Consider the following 22,098-nt stretch of genomic DNA (forward strand, 5'->3'; position numbering starts at 1 on the left):
CAGACCCTGGCGAGCCTGGAGCACCACACCAGGATCTGCTTCTGTGTGGGAGGACTCAGCGGTTTGGTTTGTTTTTTAAAGGAGATGCCTTGCCAGGATTTGGAGAGACTTACGGGCCACCGTGGGCGTGTCTTCTCTCCTTCCTACTTTTGGTTCACTCCGGGATGTGGGAGGAGGCCGACCATTAGAGCGCCCTGCCCGCTCCTACAGGGCTGAGAATCACCTCCCAGCATGTTCAGTTGACTTTCAGCAGCCCTCTGTCCGGATTCCATTCTACAGAGGAGTGATCCAAGCCCTAAGATTCTGGCCACAAAGACGGATTTCTTCTCCAACACTTGCTCTTTCGTGCACAGGAAGACCGCCTGTCTTCCTGAAGAACTTTCCTCCGCACTCTCTGATGGTCCAGCCGATCTTTCCTTTATCCATCTTACAGACACCTAGGGAGATGCTGCGGTCCACAGACTTCAGAATAGTCCACCGGCGGAGACCAAAGGGCAGCATTTGCCTACAGAGAATAGGAGGGCTAGGGAGGAAGAAATGGAAACGGGACCCCCAGGCGTGAGGAGGGCTGAGATCCTGCATTGTGGAGATGGCAGTCAATGAGCTGAAACAAAAGGCTATGGAAAAGGGATCTGCTCTCTAAACCTTCATTCACCCAGTGCACAATCCAGAGGCAAAACCAGACCAGACCCCGTTAGCAATACCATGACACCTATGCAGTAAGGCAGGGCAGGTGACCTCAAGGTCATTTCCAGCCTTGGGTACTCCATGCCCATTTCCCTTCGCTGCCGGGAGAGGTGACGTGCCCCACTGTCATGTGGTCATAGAACTTACTCACACTTTGTTATTGTTGAGTGCTATCCAGTCATTTCCATCTCAGTGACTCCATGTAGCAGAATTAAACGGCGTGCCCCCCTGCCCACCACTGGCGTTTGCTTCACTGTGCCCCTCTCTTCCCCAGACCCAGTGCTGGTCTCATCAGGGCTAGTCCCTCCGTTTCAGGTGGACACAGAGGCCTAACGTGGCCTGACCCCTTTCCATGACTGTGGCAGGATTTGGGCTCCCCTGCCTTGTGACCTACCCTCAGAGTTGTCATCTTTCCCCAAATATCCAGCCTCCCATTGTCCCCACTCAACACCTCTTTCCTCCCCGAGCATCCCTCTGCCACCACACGCCCCCCCCCAAAGTCTTTGTTGTTTCCTTTTAAACCTCCTTTGACTTGTGAGATAAAACCTTGCTCACCCCCTGAGATTAGGCGGATCTCTGGATAACTGCACCTCGTATCTCACCTGCCTGCGTTTGGGCAGTTTCTGTGTGGCTCGTGGAAATGGAAGCTCCGATTCGGTTCCTTTCCTATCGTTTGGTTCTGGACGGGTCCCCTAGTCTTGGCACGTCCTGGCACAGTATCAGAAGCAGGGATTTGCCCCACCGAGGGGCTGAGCTCGACAGGTGTGGGGCAGAGGCGTCCCTGCAGGGTGGCAGCCCCTGGAGCTGGGCAGTGTGCCATCTCTGCTGCACCCGTGAAAGAGCTTTCATTGTCAGCTGGCCCCCAGAGACGTCCCACAACCACGGGCAAGCTAATATCACCTCTCTGACCTCACTGTCCCTGTCCCGTCCCGTGAAATGACGATAGGGCCACTCCTCAGGGCGGGCGAGGCGAGTGCTTTGTGTCTGTGGACCGGCAGGGTCAAGGGCTGTTGTCATTGTCCTCACTAGGGCAGTGTGGACATTCTCAGGCTGACTCTGCAGTGCGAACTGACAGGAGATGAACTCGAACACTTAGCCCAGAAGGTATCGAGGTTTCTGTGGGGTGAGACCTCCCCTCTGGGCCCTGACCCCCGCGCTTCCGGGGAGGAGGTGTCTGTGCTGCTGCATGTTTGGGACCCTTCCCTTTCCGACACACCCGGCTGAATAATTCTGCATCGCATCCTGCTGGGAGGGGTGGGGACACCGACGCCAGGGGAATGAAAACTAACCGGGGATGTCTACCCCTTCTCCACATCGAGTGTTCTGGCTGCGGTGTGGCTTCGGTCGCGGTTCTGAAATACAGTTTTAAGGTGGCAAAATCCGACTAACCTCTCGAGTCTCTCGAGGAGCAGGGCTTGTGCACTGGTTGAAGGTTGGGAGCCCCCGGCCGGCCACGGTTCTAAACCATTCCTCTGTTTCTCCGGCAGGTGGGCAGGAAGACCTATGCCATGGTCTCCAGCCGCCCAGCTGGTCCGTCTCTGGCCTCGGAGCTAGTGGCGTCCAACGATGGACATGAGGAGGTCATTAAGGTAAGCCGCCCTGGACTCTGTCCTGCCGCTCCGCCCATGGGCACGAGGGAGTGGCTGGCCTTGCCCCCGGGAGTTTGTGGTTGGACGGTGGGAAGACCGACCTGAGATGCTAGTTCCTGCCTATCTCTTGGACAGATCTTAATTAGCACTGGAGACCCAAGTCTGTCTGCAGTGACAAGTGCAGTGGACCGAATGAGGGCCTGGGAAGGGTGGGGCGACCTTCCTCGTCCCCGTTCACGTTCACCGCTCAGCTCGAGGTCAGCCCTTGGAGGACATGGAGACTGGCCGGGAGTGTGCTTACGGCACTCAGTTAAAAGTAAACGATCTTATATTTTCCTTGGAAAGCATATGCCATACAATTGACCCATTTACAGCGTGCAGTCCAGTGGTTTTTAGCATATTCATGGCATTGGGCATCCACCGTCCAGCAGAAACCAAACCCGTGTCGTCCTCGATGCTGACCCCTGACCCTATAAGGACAGAGGAGCACTACCTTAGGGTTCCCAGGCTGGCCCCTGTGGAGTGGAGAGGAGGTGTGAACCGCTGTGCCACCAGGGCTCCGGGGTGCACCCGCCACACTCTCAGATTCTGGAATGTGTTCACCATCCCCAAGAGAAATCCTGGGTCTGCTCCCCCTCTCACACCCATTCCCTTCTGACCCCAGCTTACGGAAACGACTACTGTACTCTCTGGAGATTCCATGGACACGGAATAGCACAGTACACGGGGTCTGATGTGCCTGTTTGCCTCCATTTGGTCTAATGGTTTCAAGGGTCACTCGAGGCGCAGCAGCTGTCAGTGTTTCACTCACTTAAGGATTTGTCTACCATGGATCGGGGTGTCATTCCGTTGTAGGGTGTGCCTACCATGTTTCATTCCTCAGCCCATGGACATGTGGGTGGTATCATTTGGGGCTATCATGACCAGCGCCGTCCTGACATCTCTGTGCACTGCTGGGCTAGGTGGTGACTCCATGTTTGACCTCTGGAGGAACTGTTAAACTCTTCCACAGTGGAGACCCCATTTCACAACCCCGCCTGCAATAGATGAAGGCTCCCATTTCTCCATCCTCCTCAACCTTACTATTTCTGGGTTTTTTTGTGTGTTTTTTTACATTTTATTAGGGGCTCATACAACTCTTATCACAATCCATACATATACATACATCAATTGTATAAAGCACATCCATACATTCTTTGCCCTCATCATTTTCAAGGCATTTGCTGTCCATTTAAGCCCTTTGCATCAAGTCCTCTTTTTTTCCCCTCCCTCCCCGCTCCCCCCTCACTATTTCTGTTTTTATAAAATTGGGTGTGAAGGGTTAACTTCATGGGGGATTTAAGTTGTGTTTTCCAAGTGACAAATGATATTGAGGATTTTTTTCACTCCTTACTTGTATGTTTTCTTAGGAGAAATGCTTAATTAAATCTTTTGCCCATAAGAAAAAAGATAATTTTTTATAACTTATTTTGTGTATTCTGATACTAGACATGGTTTACAAATATTTTCTCCCATCCTATGAATTGTCTTTTCGCTTTTTTAGGCTGTTCTTTGAAACACAAAACTTTTATTTTTCTTTTTAAGCATATCCTGTAGTTGTTGAAATCTAATTTGTCGTGTGTGTGTGTGTGTGTGTGTGTGTGTGTTTTCTGTCTAGAGTCCTGGTAGACTGATGGGCAAGCCTTGGCTGCTGAACTCTGTCAGTGGTTGAACCCCACCAGCTGCTCCGTGGGAGAAAGATGAGGCTGTCCACTCTCATAAAGATTTACAGTCTCAGAAACTCTGAGGCGCAGTTCATCTCTGACCTACAGAGTTCTTATGAGTCAGAATCCACTCGATGGCAGTGGGTTCGGTGGCCTTTGTGGTTGGTGGTGGTGGTCGAAGAAGGATCACAAGGTTGTACTACTGTATTTTCTGCAAAGTTAAAATTATAACTTTTAACAATAGAGCTAGAATCCATTTTAGTTTATTTTATTTTGTATGTCGTGTGAGGAAACAGGTTATGAATTCAGAAAGTATTAGTCTTAGAACTTTGACGATCCTTTTCAAATTATTTTGGGTTTTTGAGCTTGCATTTCTGTATGAATTTTAGGAGAGGCCCATTTGGGTTTAGAGAGAAACTCTGTTGAATCTATAGATAAATTTGGAAGATATCAAATCTTCAACCCACAGACACAAATAGTCTTTCCACTTATGTGGGTCTCTCATTCAAGGGTGTTTTGTCGTTTTCAGGGTACAAGTCTGATCCTTCTTTTGCGTTAAAATTATTCCTGAGTATTTCACTCACTTGGGTGCAGTTCTACGTAGAATTGACTTTTCCACTTTTGGATTGCTCATTGCTAGGGTAGAGGAATATGGCTCATTTCTGTTGATCTTTTCTGGTGTGACCTTGCTAAACAGGTTGTTCTAATAGTTTTTTTTTTAATTGGGGATCTTTAAGATAGGCTATTAAAAAGATCATGATATTTTCAAATAGAGATGATTTTGCATATTCCTTTTCATACCGGATGTCCTTAGTTAATTTTCCCGTCTTCCTAAAAGCCACTGCCGGTCCCTTGACAATTTAAAACCACCATTGTTACCAGCTTACTGTGTATCCTCCCAGACACAAGCCTACGCACGTACATGCCACCCCCCAACCCCCACCAAATCTCTTCCTCTTAGGTACTCTGGTCCACATTTTGCTCATTTTCCACCTAATGGTGTAGCTAGTGTAACATCTTCTGTGTCAGTAGGCGTAAATATTTAGAATTTTTAAATGGCTACATAGTCTTCTATTTGATAAACCCCAAACCACACCCACTGCCATCGAGTTGATTCCAACCCATAGGACCCTATTAGGGTTTCCAAGATTGTAAATCTCCATAAGAGCAGGCAGCCTCATCGTTCTCCCCGCCCCAGGATCAAACCCTGATCACCACCACCAAACCTATTGCTGTGGGGTCAATGATGACTCATCATGACCCATGCGTGCAGAGTATCACTGCTTCATAAAGCGTCAAAGGCTGTAAATCTTTATGGGAGCAGACTGCCACATCTCCTCCCAGGGAGCAGCCCTGGGTTTGAAATGCTGATCTTACAGTTAGCAGCGAGCACTTCACCTCTGTGCCATAGAACCGGACCAGGAGACATTTAACTAATCCACATTGCCGGACATTTCGCTTGCTTCCAGTTCTGAGTGGCCATCGCAACATTTCACTGGCTGTTATTCTCTTCTCTGGCTTTTATCAGAGGAGCCCGGTGTAGTAGGTTACACGTTTGCCTGCTAATTGCAAGGTCACCCGTTCGAACCCACCATCCACTTTGCAGGTGAAGGTAGAGGCTTTCTGCTCCCATGATTGGCAGCCTGAGAAACCTACGGGAGGAGTTCTACTCTGCCCTGTAGGATCCATATGAGTAGGAATTGACGGGTTGGCCATGGTTTGGGGTCTTTTACGATACAGAACTATTTTCTCAGCAGCAGAGTCAAGCATGGTGTGCAAAGCAAAATATGAAACCCCCTTTAAGCAACCGTGCACCCCAGAAGGTCCCACTGTGACCTGTGTGGGGTGCCTCTGCCAGCCACCACCTCCCCCCAGCTTTGTCTGTGGGCGAGTGCTTATGACACTGTCCATCCTGTAGTTCAGCGTATGTCGTTAGGATTGAAGCCCAGCTGTAGATTTGCCCGGTCAAAGAGGTAATCCATTCCTAAACCTTCTGATCCAAATCACCAACTTGCCACCTGGAAAGGTGGTAACCAAGTTCCCTCCCACCAGCCGCATAGGAGACTGTACCTGTTTGGGTGAAACTAACTTAACTTGACACTTGGTGTCTCACCGTTTCAGGTGTACTTGAAGGGGGGCAGGTCTGGAGACAGGATGATCCATGAGAAGAACATTGACCAGCTGAAGAGCGAGGTCCAATACATCCAGGAGGTGAGCCCTCCCTTCTCCCCGGGCAAGTGCTGTTTCCCGACTTACACCCCCTTCATTTGTGGGTGCTGGTGTTCTCCCTACTGCTGCCTGCACAACTCACAGTGCCACCATGCTCTCCCGTGTGTTAGGCATCGTTGCTGACGCCTGGGCCCCAACCTGTGAGCCAGCAGGTACTTACTGAAGACCACTAGCACTGTTGTTGGGGCCCGCCGGGGTCGGGGAGCATTTTTGCGTCCGAGCTGAGCAGAGGTGCCCCTCATGGGCAGTCCCCTTATGTGGCAGTGGAGGTGCGTGTGCTGCTGAACCGGTTTCAGCGGAGCTTCCAGACCGAGATAGTAAGCCTGGCTTCCCCCCATCGACTTTTGGAAGTGGGCTAAGGAAAACCCTCCGGCTCACGCGGGGCCAGTCTCATGGAGCACAGGTTCGGTCGGCTCTGGGTCGGGGCTGACTCAGCAGCAGCCGACATCAACCACAGTGCTGTCCTCAGCCCACCTCCCCCAGGCCTCCTTAAGCTTTGCCCTGCTGCACATGCTCCTTGCTACTTGCCGTTCCAGGAGCCCTGGTGGCGTAGCGCTTCCACATTGCGCTGCTAACGACAAGGCTGTCAGTTCGAAACCACCAGCTTCTCCGAGGGAGAGAGCAAAGGCTTTCTACTCCCCTAAAGGACTACAATCTCAGAAACCCACGGGGGCAGGTCTAGTCTGTCCTACAGGCTTCTCTCTGAGAGAATCAACCGAATGGCCATGAACTTGGTTTCCTTAGACTTGTCTCCTTAACTAGAACGTTTGTCCCACCAAAGCAGAGATGGTGCCTCTTCTACTGCTTGTGCAGGAAGAACTTGGTTGTCGGCTCTCGTGACCAGGGTTTCTCCTTTGCCCATGCCTGCCCCAGAGCAGTGTGGGGTAAAGCCAGGCCCGCAAGGGGCTGAGCAGGCGTGCTCTCATTCCGTGCCTCAAAGGTAAGGTTGCTTACTCTCCCTTCCTAGGCCAGGAGCTGCCTGCAGAAGCTCCGAGAAGATATAAGTAGCAAGCTTGACAGAGATCCAGGAGATTCTTTCCATCAACAGGAGATACAGGTAACAGGAAGCGCTCCCTGGTTGCATCCCCGCTGAGGAGGTGGGGCTCTTTCTGCCAGGCAGTCTCAGTTACTAAGCACCCAGAGCCCAAGGAGATGACACAGAAATGCTGGCTTCTCCAAGCACTCTCAGCCCAGGCAAGGCCTGGCAGCCAGGCACACACTTTCCCCTTTCCGGCTTCTCTGCAAGTGCAGCTGTGCCTAAAAACCCTGCACACAACTGAATGCACGTACATCCCAGTGCCTTCAGTTCATAGACACAGCCTCTACCCTGGATGAACACCGCGGTGAAAGAGTCTTACAATAGACTGCACTGTATTGCGTGCACACTGGCAGCCTTGGCCCAGACTGTCAGCTGGTATGTGGCTGTCTGTGCTCGTTTGGCCCTCTGTGTCTGTACCCTGGCATAGGGCCCGGGACGCAGAAGAGCATCAGGGCATGCTCACTAGACTGAACCTTTGGATTAATTCTTCCTACGATGGATACTTCTTTGACCCTGCTTTCTCCCCCTTCCCCAAAGTTGAAGACAGAATTGTCCCATGGCCCCACCTCCTCCCGTCTTGGATTCTGAGCCCTGTTCCTTCAATTACATTCTGGCTTGATGAGAGGGTCTTTCCCTAGCAGGCCCTGTCCCTACTCCTCTTCACCTGGGGCCTCTCCTCGGCTGGTGTGAAAGGCATGTCCCGGTTCATTCCGGTTGGGTTTTAGGTAGAACTTTTCACTGCTTGAGCTGCCATCTAGCCGGTGGGAGGGCTTGGCTAGGTGGCAGGAAGAACCTGCTTTGTTCAGAGATGCCCCAGAGGCCAGACCCCCTGTTTGCACAATCCTGTGATGAATAATCAGCCTTCAGGTGAGAAAGAATTTTGGCAAATGTTGCTTCCCTTTTTGGTTTATGTTTTGTCAAAATTTGTCAGGATCCCCGGGGGCAAGGGAAACTGTGGCAGGCCGCTGCTTGTGTCCTCTGGGCTGCAGTGACTAGGGCCCCTCCTGCATTTTCCTGTCTGCTTTGAAGCTTCCGCCTGAGGTCTCCCAGGCCCTGCCTACATGGCTGCGGCAGTTCCCCGCAAAGCCCTCACCCACTTTCCCGGGGAGCACTGGAAGTCTGTCTGTCTTTCTGTCTCTCTCGCGTGCTTTCTCTCTCTCTCTCTCCTTTCTTTCTCTCCTGCCCTCCACCCCTCTTTCCTTTCTTTGTGAGATTTGAGGTCTTAGGAATAGATTGCTGCCTCCTTAGCGGCCTGGAACTAGTGTTCTAGTTTTCTTTAAACAGGCGGTGCTAGAGAAGCCGAGTAACTTTAGTCAGCATTCCCCAAGCTTGTACAACCACTCACCCAAGATGAGGAGAAGGAAAGCCACAGTGTCTGCCTCTGGTCAGGGAAGGGCGTCGTCCTCCTGATTCCCGTGTCCTGCACCTTCTCTCTTTCACTAAATACAAGAGTCATATTTGCCTGCTGTAAAAAGCTCCCTCGGTAGACAAACAGAAAAAATGAAAACTCTCCTTCCTTAATTCCATCCCTTGACAGTATGTGCTGCCGGGCGCCTTCTAGTCCTGTGCTTCTCACCCCTGGCGGTCCATTGGGACGACCAGGAGGTTTCAGGACTCTCGAAGTGGCACAGTGATTGATGCCCTCAGCGGCTAACTGGAAGGTTTGAGGTTGGAGACCAAGTAGACATACCTCGGAAGAAAGGCCTGGCAGACTACATCAGGAAACCAGTCATGGAAAACCCTTTGGAGCACAGTTCTACTCTCACACAGCAAAGGGTGCTGGGAGTTGGAATCTGCTGATGACACTTGGATTGGGAGCCTTAAAGGATCTATCCGTGTCCTCTCCCTCAAAACGGTCATTTAATTGATCTGAGATAGACACTTGTACTTTTGAAAGCATCTCAGATGATCCCAATGTTTACTCAACACTGAGTATCAGTAGTTTAGAGTGGTTGTCTATATATAGACATACTTAAATACCTTACGTTTGCGTGTGTACATGCTAATACACAAACACACACACACCATATAGATGAGGGAACTTCAAAAAGTTCATGGAAAAATAGAATGAAAAGAGATACTGGCTGGAGCTCTTCCACAAATAGATGGAAACAGCCACCCCTTTCATATAGGTGTATGCATATAGTATGCACATCCTTTTCACAAATACATGGCAAATTAATTATCTGTCATTTTTTATTTTAAACTTGCTTCTGAACAACTGCGGTGTTTTCCTTCTGTGACTGTACTTTTTAAGAAGTCACATTTGCATTTTTTCTTTGAATAGTTTTATTTGCATTTATATTTTTATAATTATAAAGATAGCATGTTTATTGGAGAAAATTTGGGAAACTCAGAAACACAAGAGAAAGAAGAAGAAATATCCATTGTAATCTCTTTAGCAAAAAGCACGGTTTGGTGAGCTCTCCTTTAATGTAAGTATTTTTTCAATATTGAAGTTAGACCATATGGATTTTATCTACAACAACATTTTAAAAAGCAGTGAAAGAGTCAAGTCTTCACACATGAACTAATAAGCAACATCATGATAACTGGAGAAAGAGTGAAGCTGTGGAGGATCTCATTCTCTGTGGGTCCGCTGTCAACACTTACAAAATCCACCTGTGCATTACACTGGGAAAATGTGCTGCTAGAATGTCAGAAAGCAACGATGTTGCTTTGAGGACTGAGGAGTGACTGACCCAAACCATAGTATTTTTCGTCACCATGTGTGCAAGGAACCCTGGTGGCTTCATGGTTTACAAGTTGGGCTGCTAACCGCAAGGTCAGCAGTTTGAAACCATCAGCCTCCACAGGAGACAGCTGAGCTTTCTACTCCAGCACACATTTATGAGGTCGCTATGCATAGCAGTCAGCTGGATGGCAGTGAGTGAATTCGTATGCATTGAAAACTGGACATTGAGCAAAGAAGACTGAAGAATTGACGCATCTGAATGGCAGTGCCGGGGAAGAATATTGAAAATGCTGTGGACTGCCAAAGAACACACAAATCAGAAGTGCGGCCAGAAAGCTTTTTAGAGGCAAGACTGTGCCTTACGCACTGGGACACGTTGTCAGGAGAGACCAGTCTCTGGAGAAGGACACGTGGGAGGTCATGAGACAAGAGAAAGACCGTCAGTGCCGTAGATTGGCCTCGTGGCTGTGACAAAGGGCTCTTCCGGCCGCTGTGAGGGTGGCACCGGGCTGGACGGTGGTGTTTCTTTCTGTGGCGTGCAGGGTCGCTGAGTCAGAACCGACTCTAGGCACCTAACTCCGACATAAGTTATAACCAACTCAGCAGCACCTCGCCGCGGGAGAACAACTGTGCACGGTGCTTCTTTGTTTGTGTTTCCCTGATTGGCTGGGGGTGTTTGGGATTGGGTTTTAATTGGGCCCTTAAGAGCAGCGTGAATCAGATGTACCCATCCGATTTTAGCACGTGTTGGTTATTGGCCACCAATGCTTCTCACCGGCTGTGCTTTTTCTTCTTTTTAACTTTTTCATTCCCATCCCTCACTCTTTTTAACCCCCTCCCACCTTAATATATTCCTCATACGGCTTGAAATACGGCTAGGAAGTAGGGGAGAGGTCCTGGCAGTGCTCAGCTGCTAAGAGACAGGTTGACATTCAGAGCCACGTGTGTTCGTGGGAGAAAAACTGGGCTATCAGCTCCCATAAGATCGACAGCCTAGAGACCCCTGCGGGCAGCTGAAAGCCCTCTGCCGTGTGAGATCGCCGGGAGTGGGCACGCATTAGCCCATGGCACCTCAGCAACAACGACATAAGGTTGTGTTTTCAGTTCACCTGATGGATGAGTGCCCAAGCTTTGTTGTTTTTGTTGTTGCTGCTTTTTTTGTTGTTGTTGATTTTACCCAATACCATGTTTTTATGCTCTCAGCCCTATTGCGAAGTTAAAATCTAGCGTGTTTTCTAACCGGTGTATGTCAGGTGTCACGGCTTGCATTTTTAACTTCTTATTGCAAGGCTTTGCCCTGGCGCTGAATAGCCTTGGAAAGACGATTTGAAATAGCGCCGAATGGTCAGTCTCAGTGTAGGAGCCTTTCAGAGCTTTCCTATCCACCTGGTAGCTCAGGAGCGCAGGTAGGGGACTGAGCAGATAAATCCTGACAACTCCGCTTAGGGTGTTGTGGTCTCCGGCCACTTGCTTTCTATGGACAATTTGAATTCTTCCCATCAAGTGACTCACCTAGTTGACAGGCTGTCAGCAACAGATGATCATAGTACTTGGCTTTATCTGTTTCTCCAAAGCCCTGCTGGATACGATCTTAGTTCTGAGGCTGCCTGTAAGGCAGGGTGTGGTCGGCAGCCCTTTCACTGCTGTGCACGCAGGTAAAGGCAGGTAACCCAGTAGGCAGTCAGGACCCTGGTGCCCTCCCACAGAGCCCTGTGTTCTGTGTGAAGGTGCTGGGAGAGGAGCCACTTCTTGAGGCAGATGCTCCACTGGTGCCAGATGGGGGCGAGACCTTACATGCCAGCTCAGCCCACAGCTGCCAACTCACGATTGGGTGTGACTGGGAGAGACTGAGCGGTAGCCCACGATGAGGCACCTTTTCCTACATCACATCAGATTCCAGGACCAGCTGTGTGTGTCTGCCCTGAACAGGCCCATCCTTCGGAACTCTCAATGCCGATCTCTGCGTTCACCACCAAGAACGATGAAAGATACTCCTTTGGGAAGGGGGAGGCGTGGCCCCTGCCCTGGGGGAATCCTCCTCTGAAAGGGGATGTGGTTCCTGTTCTCTCTCAGAGCCTAACGGAAGGAAGCAGGCCATACCCATCCATCGGCTGACACACATGTACAAAAGTACAGACACAGCCCTAGGAAAACTGGGTGGTCTTTGTAGGGATAATTCAGAGCTCATTGGTGCACAAGGTGAATTTTTTGGTGAAGGTCCAAACCAGCAGGTGGTTGGAGGACCTACTCTCACCAAGTCACAAGCATGGCGACTTCACTTTGCCCTCTGCTCTGGCTGCAGACGGACAGCTACATGAGTGAAGATGCAGAGAGCCTGCGGAGGACCGTGCGGGAGCTGCTTGCCAAGCTGCAGGAGGCTGAGCGGCAGCATCAGTCAGACCGGGTGGCTTTCGAGGTGAGACTTGGGATTTGGGCAGAAGGTGCTCCCAGGGATGGGCGATTGGATGCAGGTGTCACCAATGAGGTTCTCGGCACGGGCTCCGTGACTCCCTGGCTGGATGCCATCAAGCAGAAAGGCCACGCTTTGAGCCTCGGCCACCTTCAGTGTGTTGTCCCTCTCCTAGACATGTACAGTGGTTGCCGCCCTAGATGGGCCCACAGTTCAGAGGTCAGCTCTTGATGCTTTGCGCCAATGAAGTTGGGCGGTTGGTGCTGGGACAGCAGATACTTCAGAAGCTAATTCTGCATGCATCCCAGTAAGAATTGGTGGGCCTGAAACGCCACATGGACAAGGCCCACTGCCCTGTTCACCATTCCCTAGCATGCATGGGTCCTGTGGGCCCTTGGGAACGGCGGGCTGGGCGAGCGGAAGAACCCGTGTTGTAATAGGAAGAATACGCCCGCAATCAGAGGGCTTTTGCGCTAGTCTCAGCTTTTATTCAGAGCTTTGTAATCTTGAACGCGTATCTTAGTTGTTGTTACAAAAGCAGCACTGGGGGATTATAGAAGATTAACAGACAAAAAAAAATACAGAAGTCTGTAAATAAAGTGAAAGTCGCCTCCGATTAGCAATGTGTGAGGTCTTCCGTGGTCTCCAGAAACTTGCTGTGATTATCAAGTGCGGTTCACTGGGCAGGCACCGGGTGTGTTTCCCCTAACCACTCTGAAATGACCCATCTGCTATTGTTCATCCTCCTGTAAAGTGCTTTCCACGTTGTAGGTATGGAATAATAGGATTATCGCCTGCTCAGGCATGCCAGGAGCTGGTGGGAAGCAGGGCTTCGAACCGGTTCAATCAGAAGTAAAACTGGGACAGACCTGCCTTTCTAAACGTTGGGTGATCCAGAATGTGGATCAGAATGGGAAAACATACAGGCTGGTACATTTCAATCTCTTGCGATAGCTTGCAACACCAGGTGATGTAGGATTATATCAAGTTTGAACTAACCCGCCTGTAGACATCTCAGTTCTATAATAAATGTACCTGTCCTAGGGGAGAAACTAAAAGGCAGGTCAGAGCCATAGCATGGGAGACCTAGAAGAGGCCTAATGAGGCCCCTCGGGAGTCTGACGTGGGCCCTGGAGGATGGCGAGGACCGTGGGGCGCAACACACATTGGAAATGCTGGGGTCGGCCGCCGTCTTTGAGCCGGACACTCACTTTCAACTCAGTTGGCGGCTGTGCAACAACGCTCACACTGCCCATGTTTTCTAAAAGGGAGATTGGGCTTCTAACTCTGACCTGTAATTTTACCCATTCTGGTTAGCATTCTGGTTCAGCCGCATCTTAAAACCTTGTAGCTGCTCTGGTGTCATTTCGTCAGCCGTGACTAAACCAGGCCAAACTGGTTTGAAGCCCTGGTGCAGAGAGGACGGCCAGTCTGAACGCCTCTTGTGGCACCGGCGAGAGTGTGTCAGCGAGCAGGACTGGGCTGGAACAAAGGGCCTTAGCTGATAAACCGCCTCTCGATGAGTCAGAGTTTTCTTTGAAGAAGTCGCCTCCCGGACCATTCGTTTCCCGCTTTTGTAAAAAGGGTTCATGAACTGGAGTGCACAAGTTTGGTGTGTGATTTGAGTGAAAGAAATGTTTTTGTGAGAGCCCTTTCCTAAGCAAAGGGCTTTGGGCGTATAGTCCGTATTTTTCTCGGTGACCCGTTTGATAAGCAGATTTCTAACTTACGGGCAGTCCTAAGCTGAACCAGTGGCCTCAGAACAAACTGCCGCGCGTAAAAGGAGTCTGCTGCCGCTGTTTCAGAGGCCCCCTCTTGGATAATTGAGGCGCCAATTTACCAGTTTAGCAACCAGCTATTCCCTCCCTTGTTGGAGCCGACCCGGAGCAAGGGGAGCTTGAGCCTGTGATTCGGGGAAAGAATGTCTGGATGGAGAGGCACTGTGAAGCGGTGGAAGTTCTTGGTTTGTTTCCCACTGGGGGCTTTCGGAAGGCTAGTTAGCCCCCGTGGGAATACAGCCTCTACTGGCAACAGGAGGTGCTGCTGGGGTGGGTCTGGCCCTTGGGAGGGGCTGGCACACGCCCTACCCCACCCTGTGATGACGGAGCTGGCTGGAGCTACTGGGGACAGAGGTGGGAGAGGAGCCTGCACTTTCATTTTGTGGTGGCACCCAGGCCCCGTTCGCAGGAGGCTCCGGGTTCACATCAGCCGGGGCACACTGGGCTTCTTGCACCATGAAGTCCCTGCCCACGGGCTGGTCTGTCCCGGGTTCCTGTGGGCCAGTGATGGCTCCTCCCCATCCCTCTCCTGAGTTAGGGTCCTGTCTGCGGTTCTGAAAGGAGCCCTGGTGTCGCAGTGATTAAGCACTTGGCTGCAAACCGAAAGGCCAGCAATTTGAACCCACCAGTGGCTCTGTGCAAGGAAGATGAGGCGGTCTGCTTTCATCAAGACGTCCCTTCCTGGAAACCTGGGTGGCAGCCAGTCCTACTCTGTCTGCTGGGGTCAGTAAGCTCTCTGGCAACAGGGTGACTTTTCTGAACCAGGGAGTAGGAAGGCTAGGATGGTCAGTTACCGTGACAAGAACCTGCCATGAAGCTTGGCCTTCCCGTTCTGCTGGCTGCTGCTGCCAGGCAGGATTTGCAGCGCGGTTTGTTCTGAGCAGGGCTGGTGTGCAGCACAGACGCGTCCCGTCACACCTCACCCTGCGCTACCCTTTCCACCCCCCCCCACTATGACCCTGGGGGGAGCCAGGCAGAAGAGTTGCTCGCCTTCGGCTTTCCCAGAGCTGGCCAGCGGTCACCTGGATTGTTTCCCGGAACGTGACCAGGGAGGCAATCTGGGCTGTGTGGGATGGGGACGTACCGGCCTCTGCACTAGCTCCTCCAGTCACTAGATGTGAACTCTTCTTATGGATGCTGACGTCTCCTGGGGCGCGCACACAGGGGCAGGCCAAATCCGAAATGTTCCCTGCGGATACACAGAGGAAGAGCATCTCCCCCAGGGCCCCGAAGGCTCTCAGGGGAGGGGGCAGGCTCGGGGGGGGGGGGGTTCTGACCAGAGACTGGAGGATCACTAGGTGTTGGCAGGACACAGGTGGAGGAAGGGGAGCGAGTGACCAGGCCTGTCTAGCCCTGAAATTCTGCTCCTCGTGCTTCTGCTGGGTTTCTCATCTGATGAGAGAGTTTCTTCCCGGTACCTGGGCCCTCCTGCCTCTGAACCGGGCTGGAATGCCTTCCATGGGCTCACTGCCTTGGAAGTTGGCAAGAACACCCATCTCCCAAGTTTGGGTTACATTGGGGCGGCATTAGAGGATGCTTGGAGACATGGGACGTTAGTGTCGCCCCATCAGCTCTGAGCTTGAGTCCCTCGGAGCTACGCAGCAAGCGAGGGGTGAGCTCACCAGAGGCGCCCTCTTTCTGTGGCACTGCCCCCGAGCGCACCAGCCCCCCTTCCTGTCCGAGGTTTAGGAGGGCGAGCCCGATGGGCTTCCAGTTCATACATGCACAGGTTGATTCCAGACAAGACCTGTTTGAACACTGGGGGAGTGGCTGCAGGCAAGCCCCTCAGGATTGCACTTAGCTTTCCATCACTTTGGGGCGCCTTCAAAGACAGGGTCCCATCCAAAGAGGGAATCTGGCTAGAGAAGCCAGCCCTGAAGGGGATCGGTGGCTGGTTGGGGGGACTCTAGGAGCCCTGGTGGCATAGTGGTTGCACGCTGGGCTGCAGGGCCGGCGGTTCAAAACCACCAGCAACTCCAAGGGAGGCTGATGGGGCCTTCTGCTCCCTGCATCAGGAGTCCCAGTCTCAGAAGCCCCCAGGGCAGCCCTGCCCTTCCTGCCCTAAAGGGTCGCTGGGAGGTGGCATCCTGCCCCTGATGGCAGTGGGAGGTTTTCCAGAGTACAGGGGAATCTTGGTGGTGGGTTTTCTTGATGAGCACAAGATGAATCATAGGGGCTCATCCGGGAGAAGTTTTAGGAACATTGGAAACTGCACTGAGGGGGACAAGGCCAGGGAGGTTGTGCTCAGGTATTTTCCTGCCACAGCTGTGCACCAAGCGCTGTCCGGTGGGAATTGGGAGGCCCTACTTCATCCACCCTACAACCCTGGTCTTGCCCCTGCCCGGCTGCTTTTTGTTCCCCAAACTCAACGAATCTTGACAATTTGGGCGTAATTTGGGCATCCCATACGTAATTGGACGTGTTGTCACTTCATCAGGCAGCGTGAGAGAGACGGGGCACCACCTTCACCAGTGAGCAGACCGGGTGGAGGCTTCGTCAAGCTTCAGTAGCTTCACATTTTGATGTATCTATTTCCTAAAGGCTTTCAATTAGTCTGAGGTGATACTTTTTGACTTAGCCTCCTCTAACCTATTTTCTCTGCCACTGCCCTCGCCCCAGCCCAAATGTAGCAGCCCCTTGCCCTGTGTCAGCAGTCTAGGGTGGCACACACACTAGTTAACAGAGGGTTTGGCTTTTGAACCTGCCCAGGGGTGCCTCAGAGGAAAGGCCTGGTGATCTGCTTCGGTCAGCTGCCTGCCCAGAAGCCAGTGGCTCACAGTTCTGTAGCCCGTGGGCGGAGTCAGAATGGGCTCGATGGTGAGGGTCGGGTCTGGGCTGTGTGCCGTGTTACAGGTCATGCTCAGCCAGTACCAGAGAGACGCCGAAGAGAGTAACGTGGCCCTCCAGAGAGAGGAGGACAGAGCGGTGCAGAAGGACGTGGAAATCGGAGAGCTGCAGAGGCGCTTGTCGGGCATGGAGATGGTAACTGCCGGCCTTGCTTTTGCTTTTTAGTGAGAGGTCCCTGGGGTGAGAAGGGGCCCAAGGTGTGACTGAGGCAAGAGCTGCAGACGCCTAGCGTTTAACCCTTTCCATCCCAGGTGGGGTCTTGTTAGAGCTGCCCCTTTTGGGTTCAAAGCAGCCGCTCCGCCTGGCTCCTCCGGGCTGGAAAGCCAAGGCTGGCAGGTGGACCTGAGGAATGGGCGCCCAGGCTCACCCTCAAGCTGCTGGGCGAGGCTGGGAGTTTCTGTGCAGGGAGGCTGGGAGAGGTTCTGCCTGATAGGGGAGGGCTCCCAGCAAACCAGCTTGGCCTGCTGCTCGTTGGCAGCCGTCCCAGGCAAGTCGAGGCTGAGCATTGACCCTGCTGTCCATCTCCCCCCAAATAACGAAGCGCTTGCCATCCTCTCAGCCTAGACTTTCCTTCCTCTGACCCCCCCCACCCCCTGCGCCCCCAGGAGCATCAGGACTTGCTGGAGAAAGTCAGGGTAGGAGAGGCGGCCCTGCAGGAACTTCGCACCCAGAGCACAGACTGCCGAGCGGAACAAGAAAAGTAAGGGCCCTGCTCACTGGGAAGTTGGGGCGGGGGCGGGGGGAGCTGCATTCAGACCTGGGCTGACGTCAGATCTGCCTCCCCTGACTCACAGCATGCTTGCCCAGGGCGGGCCCCTCCCAGGAGAGCTGTTTGGGCAGCTGCCAGCTCTGGGAGTTCACTTTCCACAGAACCCAAAGCCACAGACAAGGTCTTAGTGTGAACCTTCTGGAGAAGGTTATTCGTGAAGAAAGAAGGAAGGCTCAGTGAGAGCTGCTGAACTAAAGCATCTGCCAAGGCAGCTCATTCATCCGACTGGATGCCCCCCCCCCAAAAAACAAAACAACCAAACAGTCAACTGTAAACCGGGGGCAAAAAATGAATACTTTTCTATCAATCCTGTTATAAAAATCACATCAGCGGCTTTATCAGGACGGATTATGAACTTCCTGTCACTTGAAAACTAATTTGGATCAAAACAGAAAAACACCGTGCCACTGCCCCATCTCCCCACCAGGCAACAGCAGCAGGCAGGGCATCTCCCAGGTTCCTCCCAACACCCAGGGTCGAGACTTGGGCAGAATCCCTCAGTGCAGAGTAAGGCTCCAGACCCAGGAAGCCTACAGAGCGGAGACTGGCCCCTGCTGGCCCCTCAGGAACCTGGGAATCCTGAATGGTGTTGGCAATTCCATAAGACCCCCAGTGGTAAATTGGATTGAATTGAATGCCAGCATAGAGTCTGATCATCAGTGTAAGGGCCGCCTGGGCCTTTTGTAGTTCAGGAGACATTCCGTAAAAGGCCTGCTAAGACTCAGGTCACCGCTGGGTTCTGGGACCACTCCGTCTTTTGGGGGCAGTTTCTCACCTTTTGGGTACACTACACCTAAGCCTGCTCGGCGTGAAATCACAGGCTGTCTCCTGACCCATCTTCACACCAGCATGGCCCGCAGCTGTTCAGCATCCCCTCCTCTAGGGGGGGTTGGGCACAAGCACGAGAAGCAGGGGAATCCAACAGGACTGGACCATCCCAAGCAGAGGCTTGGGAAATTGCCTTGGGAATTTTCTCAACCAGAAGAGATGGCAAGTTGAGGGTGGAAGCCTGGGCCTAGAGCGGTTGCTGGGTTGCCCCCACCCCACTCAGCCTGTCTTTCAGCAGCATGCACTTGTCAGCTCTTCGGGCAGACTTGCAGGACCTGGGGACCGGCAGATCTTCAGAGTCTGCTGGACACCCTCCCAGTGGCTTGATCTTTAAGGGTTGTGGCTCAGAAGATGCAAAAGAAATAGCAGTGGTCTGGGAGTCGGGAAAAGCTTGACATCCTCAAGTCCTATTTCCCTCCTAGAATAAAACCCCTGCCGGTAGCTTGTTGGCGCTGGAATAGTGATCCCAGCTCCACCTCAAATCTTTCCAGGAAAGGGGAAGCTCATTACCTGTAAGGCAGCTTACCTTCTGACAGCTTTAACACAGAGAATTGTCGTCCTGTGCTAACACAAAAACGCAGTCCCCGGAACATCTACGTACTGGCTCCTAGTTTTGCCCTCTGTAACTCTCCAAAATGATTTGCCCTTTCTAAGCCTCAGTTTCCTCCGTTGGCCTAGAAAGTCTTTGACAGTGCTCCCAATGTGCTGTCCTAAGGCAGTGGTCTTCAACCTTCTTCATGCCGCGACCTTTGCACACAGTGCCTCATGTTGTGGTGACCCCTAGCCATCAAATTATTTTTGTTGCTACTTCATCATTGTCATTTTGCTATTGTTACAAAAGGGTTGTTCAACCCCCCAAGGGGTCGTGACCCACAGGTTGAGAACTGCTGTTCTAAGGGATCCCACCAGCTGCTCTTTGGGGCAGACTATTGGGCATCAGAGAGCGGGGATCCCACTTGATGGAACCGTCCCGTGCCCAAGACTCTTCCTGTGACTGGGTAGACCAGGCGTCTCTTTCTGTTGCCTCAGCCCCCGGCTCTTTACCCCTAGGGCTGCTAACCTGGAAAAGGAGGTGGCTGGCTTGCGGGAGAAGATCCACCACCTGGATGACATGCTTAAGAGCCAGCAGCGCAAAGTCCGGCAAATGATCGAGCAGGTAAGAGCATCTGCTCTGCCCTGCCTGGGGCGACTTCCTCCAGAGGGCACGGCGTCAGTGTCTAGCCCTCCTCTTCTGCTGCGTCTAAGCACTGCTTGTTTATTCTCCAAGGGAGCTGGTCCTTAGACTCGTGTTTCCCATAAAACATTTATAGCTATCAGTTATTAGAACTCAGAGCACTTTCCGCTCATCATCTTTCTTCTGCTGTTTTTTGGCCTCTGCTTTATGTCCGCTTTCTGCTGGGAAAAGCAAAGGAGCAGGTTAGGGGCCATGCGTCCAAGAAGAGTGCTGGCCGGTGAGTAACAGTCACGGTGCACTCGGCTCTGCAGAGGGGTGCGCAACCTTTGCGCCTCGGCGGCAGAGCTGCTCCGCGGCCGCCATAGCCCCGGCGGGGTGGACTCAGGTTATCCCCATTTGCAGAATTGTTATGAGAACCGATTTACTTGGCACTGAGTTCACTTGAGTATGTGGGCCTCTTTCCAGAGGATTTTCAAAGGCTGATTGGAGTTTGGGGGGAGGGGAGATAGTAGATTTCCAGGCCTTGCTTCTGATGCACTTCTGGCTGGACTGGAGCCACTGACCTTCGGTGAGCAGGTCAAGGGTGGCAGCCGTTTTCACGTGGGCGGTATTCTTCGCTTTACGTCAGCTCCGCAAGGGCCAAGGTTCCCATCTGTTTTGTGCTCTGCTGGTCCCCATTGTGACCAGCGTACAGGAGGTGCTCCGGTAAGTCAGTCTCTGAGTAATTAGTATTTCCCAAAGCCACATGGAATGGCTTTTTGAATCGTCCATTTATCTGGATGATCGGGGAAATGGACCTCTCACATAAGGAGCTTCATGTTGGCTGATAGAAGGCTTTTCTAGAAAAGCCAAGAGAATCCTGGGACGGGGCAGCTCTGCCTACCTCGGGCCGACAGCCGATGAGCGTGTGATGCTGGCTCATTTCAAGAGCGCCCCCGTGTCTCCCGCATCTTCGCAGCTCCAGAATTCAAAAGCCGTCATCCAGGCCAAGGACACTGCCATTCAGGAGCTCAAGGAGAAAATCGCCTACCTGGAGGCTGAGGTGTGTGCACCTGGCAGCCCCTGGCCAGGGGTGGGCTCTCAAAGGGAAGGCCAGAATTAGGGAGGCTACCAAGGGGCCTTGGACCTGTCGGGGTGCTGCTCCCAAGAGAGTGACTGGGTGGTGGGCTGAAGAAACACGGTCTGGCAGCCTTCAAGCGGTTGCTGGAAGTGAGGAGCCCTGTCCCTGCTCTCACAGGACATGTCCTCTTGGCAGAAGCCCCTGTGCCTCGACCAGATGGCAGCAAGCCCCGGATTCTCATCCTGCGGCCTCACGTACAGGAGGAGCTAGCCATGGCACCGGACTAGGGAGATGGGCGGCATTCTCTAAGACAGCGGTTCTCAACCCCAACGGCCCTTTCATGGGAGTTGCTTGATTCATAACAGTAGCAAAATGACTGATGAAGTAGCAATGAAAATAATTGTATGGTTGGGGGGGTGGTCACCACAACATGAGGCACTGTATGAAAGGGTCGCAGCATTAGGAAGGTTGAGAACCACTGCTTTAAGAGGATTCTCTTCCACAGCTGAGACAGGGAGCTTGAGTTGCTAATGAATTGCCTCCCTGGCTTAATTTGCACTTGCGGAGAGACACAAAGACACGGGAGAAGAGGGGGTTGCTTATTTCAGGGAGCTTGTGGTCTGGAACAAGTGCTGAGGAAGGATAGACAACTGATGTGCACATATTTAAAAGACCTAAAATAGAAAAATACACTTTTTAAAGACCCTAGAATATGGAATAGTATAACAGCAAGGGCGGTAAATGACTGGCCGGCCCGACTATGGACACAGCAGACCAGCCCCCTGGGAGAGCATCGGGCTCCCAGCGTTGGTGGGCAGCACACTCTGAGGTCAGGGGCGGAACAGGACCTGGAAGAAGAGCGCCACCGGGAGGAGCAGCCTCGGGGAGAGCGTGTCCCGTGGTGGTTCTAGGGTGGGGGGTTGGGGCATGGAAGCTGCAGTGAGCCAGTTGAAGGTAACAGGTGGCCATGGAGGAGTGGGCCCATTCGCACGCCCTGGCTTGTCTCCCAGAATTTAGAGATGCACGACCGGATGGAACACCTGATCGAAAAGCAGGTCAGCAACCAGCACCACAGCAACTTCAGCACCCAGACTGGGGCCAAGACAGACCACCGGAGCAGGTGAGCTCGGGGGCCGGCACCCAGATGAGAATAGGCAGGGACAAGGCTCCTCTATACCCAGGTGTTCCACTGCCCCACTGCCCCCCTCCCCCTCAAAACCACTTTCTAACCAGCTCAGGTAGAGGCTGATGGTGCCATGGCCAGGAGGGTGTGCATGCCCCACCCCTTGG

The 22,098-nt window shown here is 52.5% G+C and overlaps 1 protein-coding gene across 2 annotated transcripts in view; it reads left to right on the forward strand.

Annotated features, from left to right (window-relative positions):
• TUFT1 (tuftelin 1) overlaps positions 1-22,098 on the forward strand; it is a 40,456-nt gene that overhangs the window by 16,548 nt on the left and 1,810 nt on the right. The window contains exons 2-11 of one of the 2 annotated variants that reach the window (XM_075562096.1): positions 1,717-1,791; positions 2,175-2,276; positions 6,101-6,190; positions 7,176-7,265; positions 12,245-12,358; positions 16,984-17,112; positions 17,583-17,677; positions 19,625-19,730; positions 20,707-20,790; positions 21,819-21,928. In XM_075562096.1, coding sequence (XP_075418211.1) covers positions 1,717-1,791; positions 2,175-2,276; positions 6,101-6,190; positions 7,176-7,265; positions 12,245-12,358; positions 16,984-17,112; positions 17,583-17,677; positions 19,625-19,730; positions 20,707-20,790; positions 21,819-21,928 — 995 coding nt within the window. The remainder of the gene's footprint in view (positions 1-1,716; positions 1,792-2,174; positions 2,277-6,100; positions 6,191-7,175; positions 7,266-12,244; positions 12,359-16,983; positions 17,113-17,582; positions 17,678-19,624; positions 19,731-20,706; positions 20,791-21,818; positions 21,929-22,098) is intronic. The other variant, XM_075562107.1, reaches the window with a different exon arrangement.

This window comes from Tenrec ecaudatus, chromosome 1, assembly GCF_050624435.1.
Source record: "Tenrec ecaudatus isolate mTenEca1 chromosome 1, mTenEca1.hap1, whole genome shotgun sequence".
In the NCBI taxonomy this organism is placed as follows: domain Eukaryota; kingdom Metazoa; phylum Chordata; class Mammalia; order Afrosoricida; family Tenrecidae; genus Tenrec; species Tenrec ecaudatus.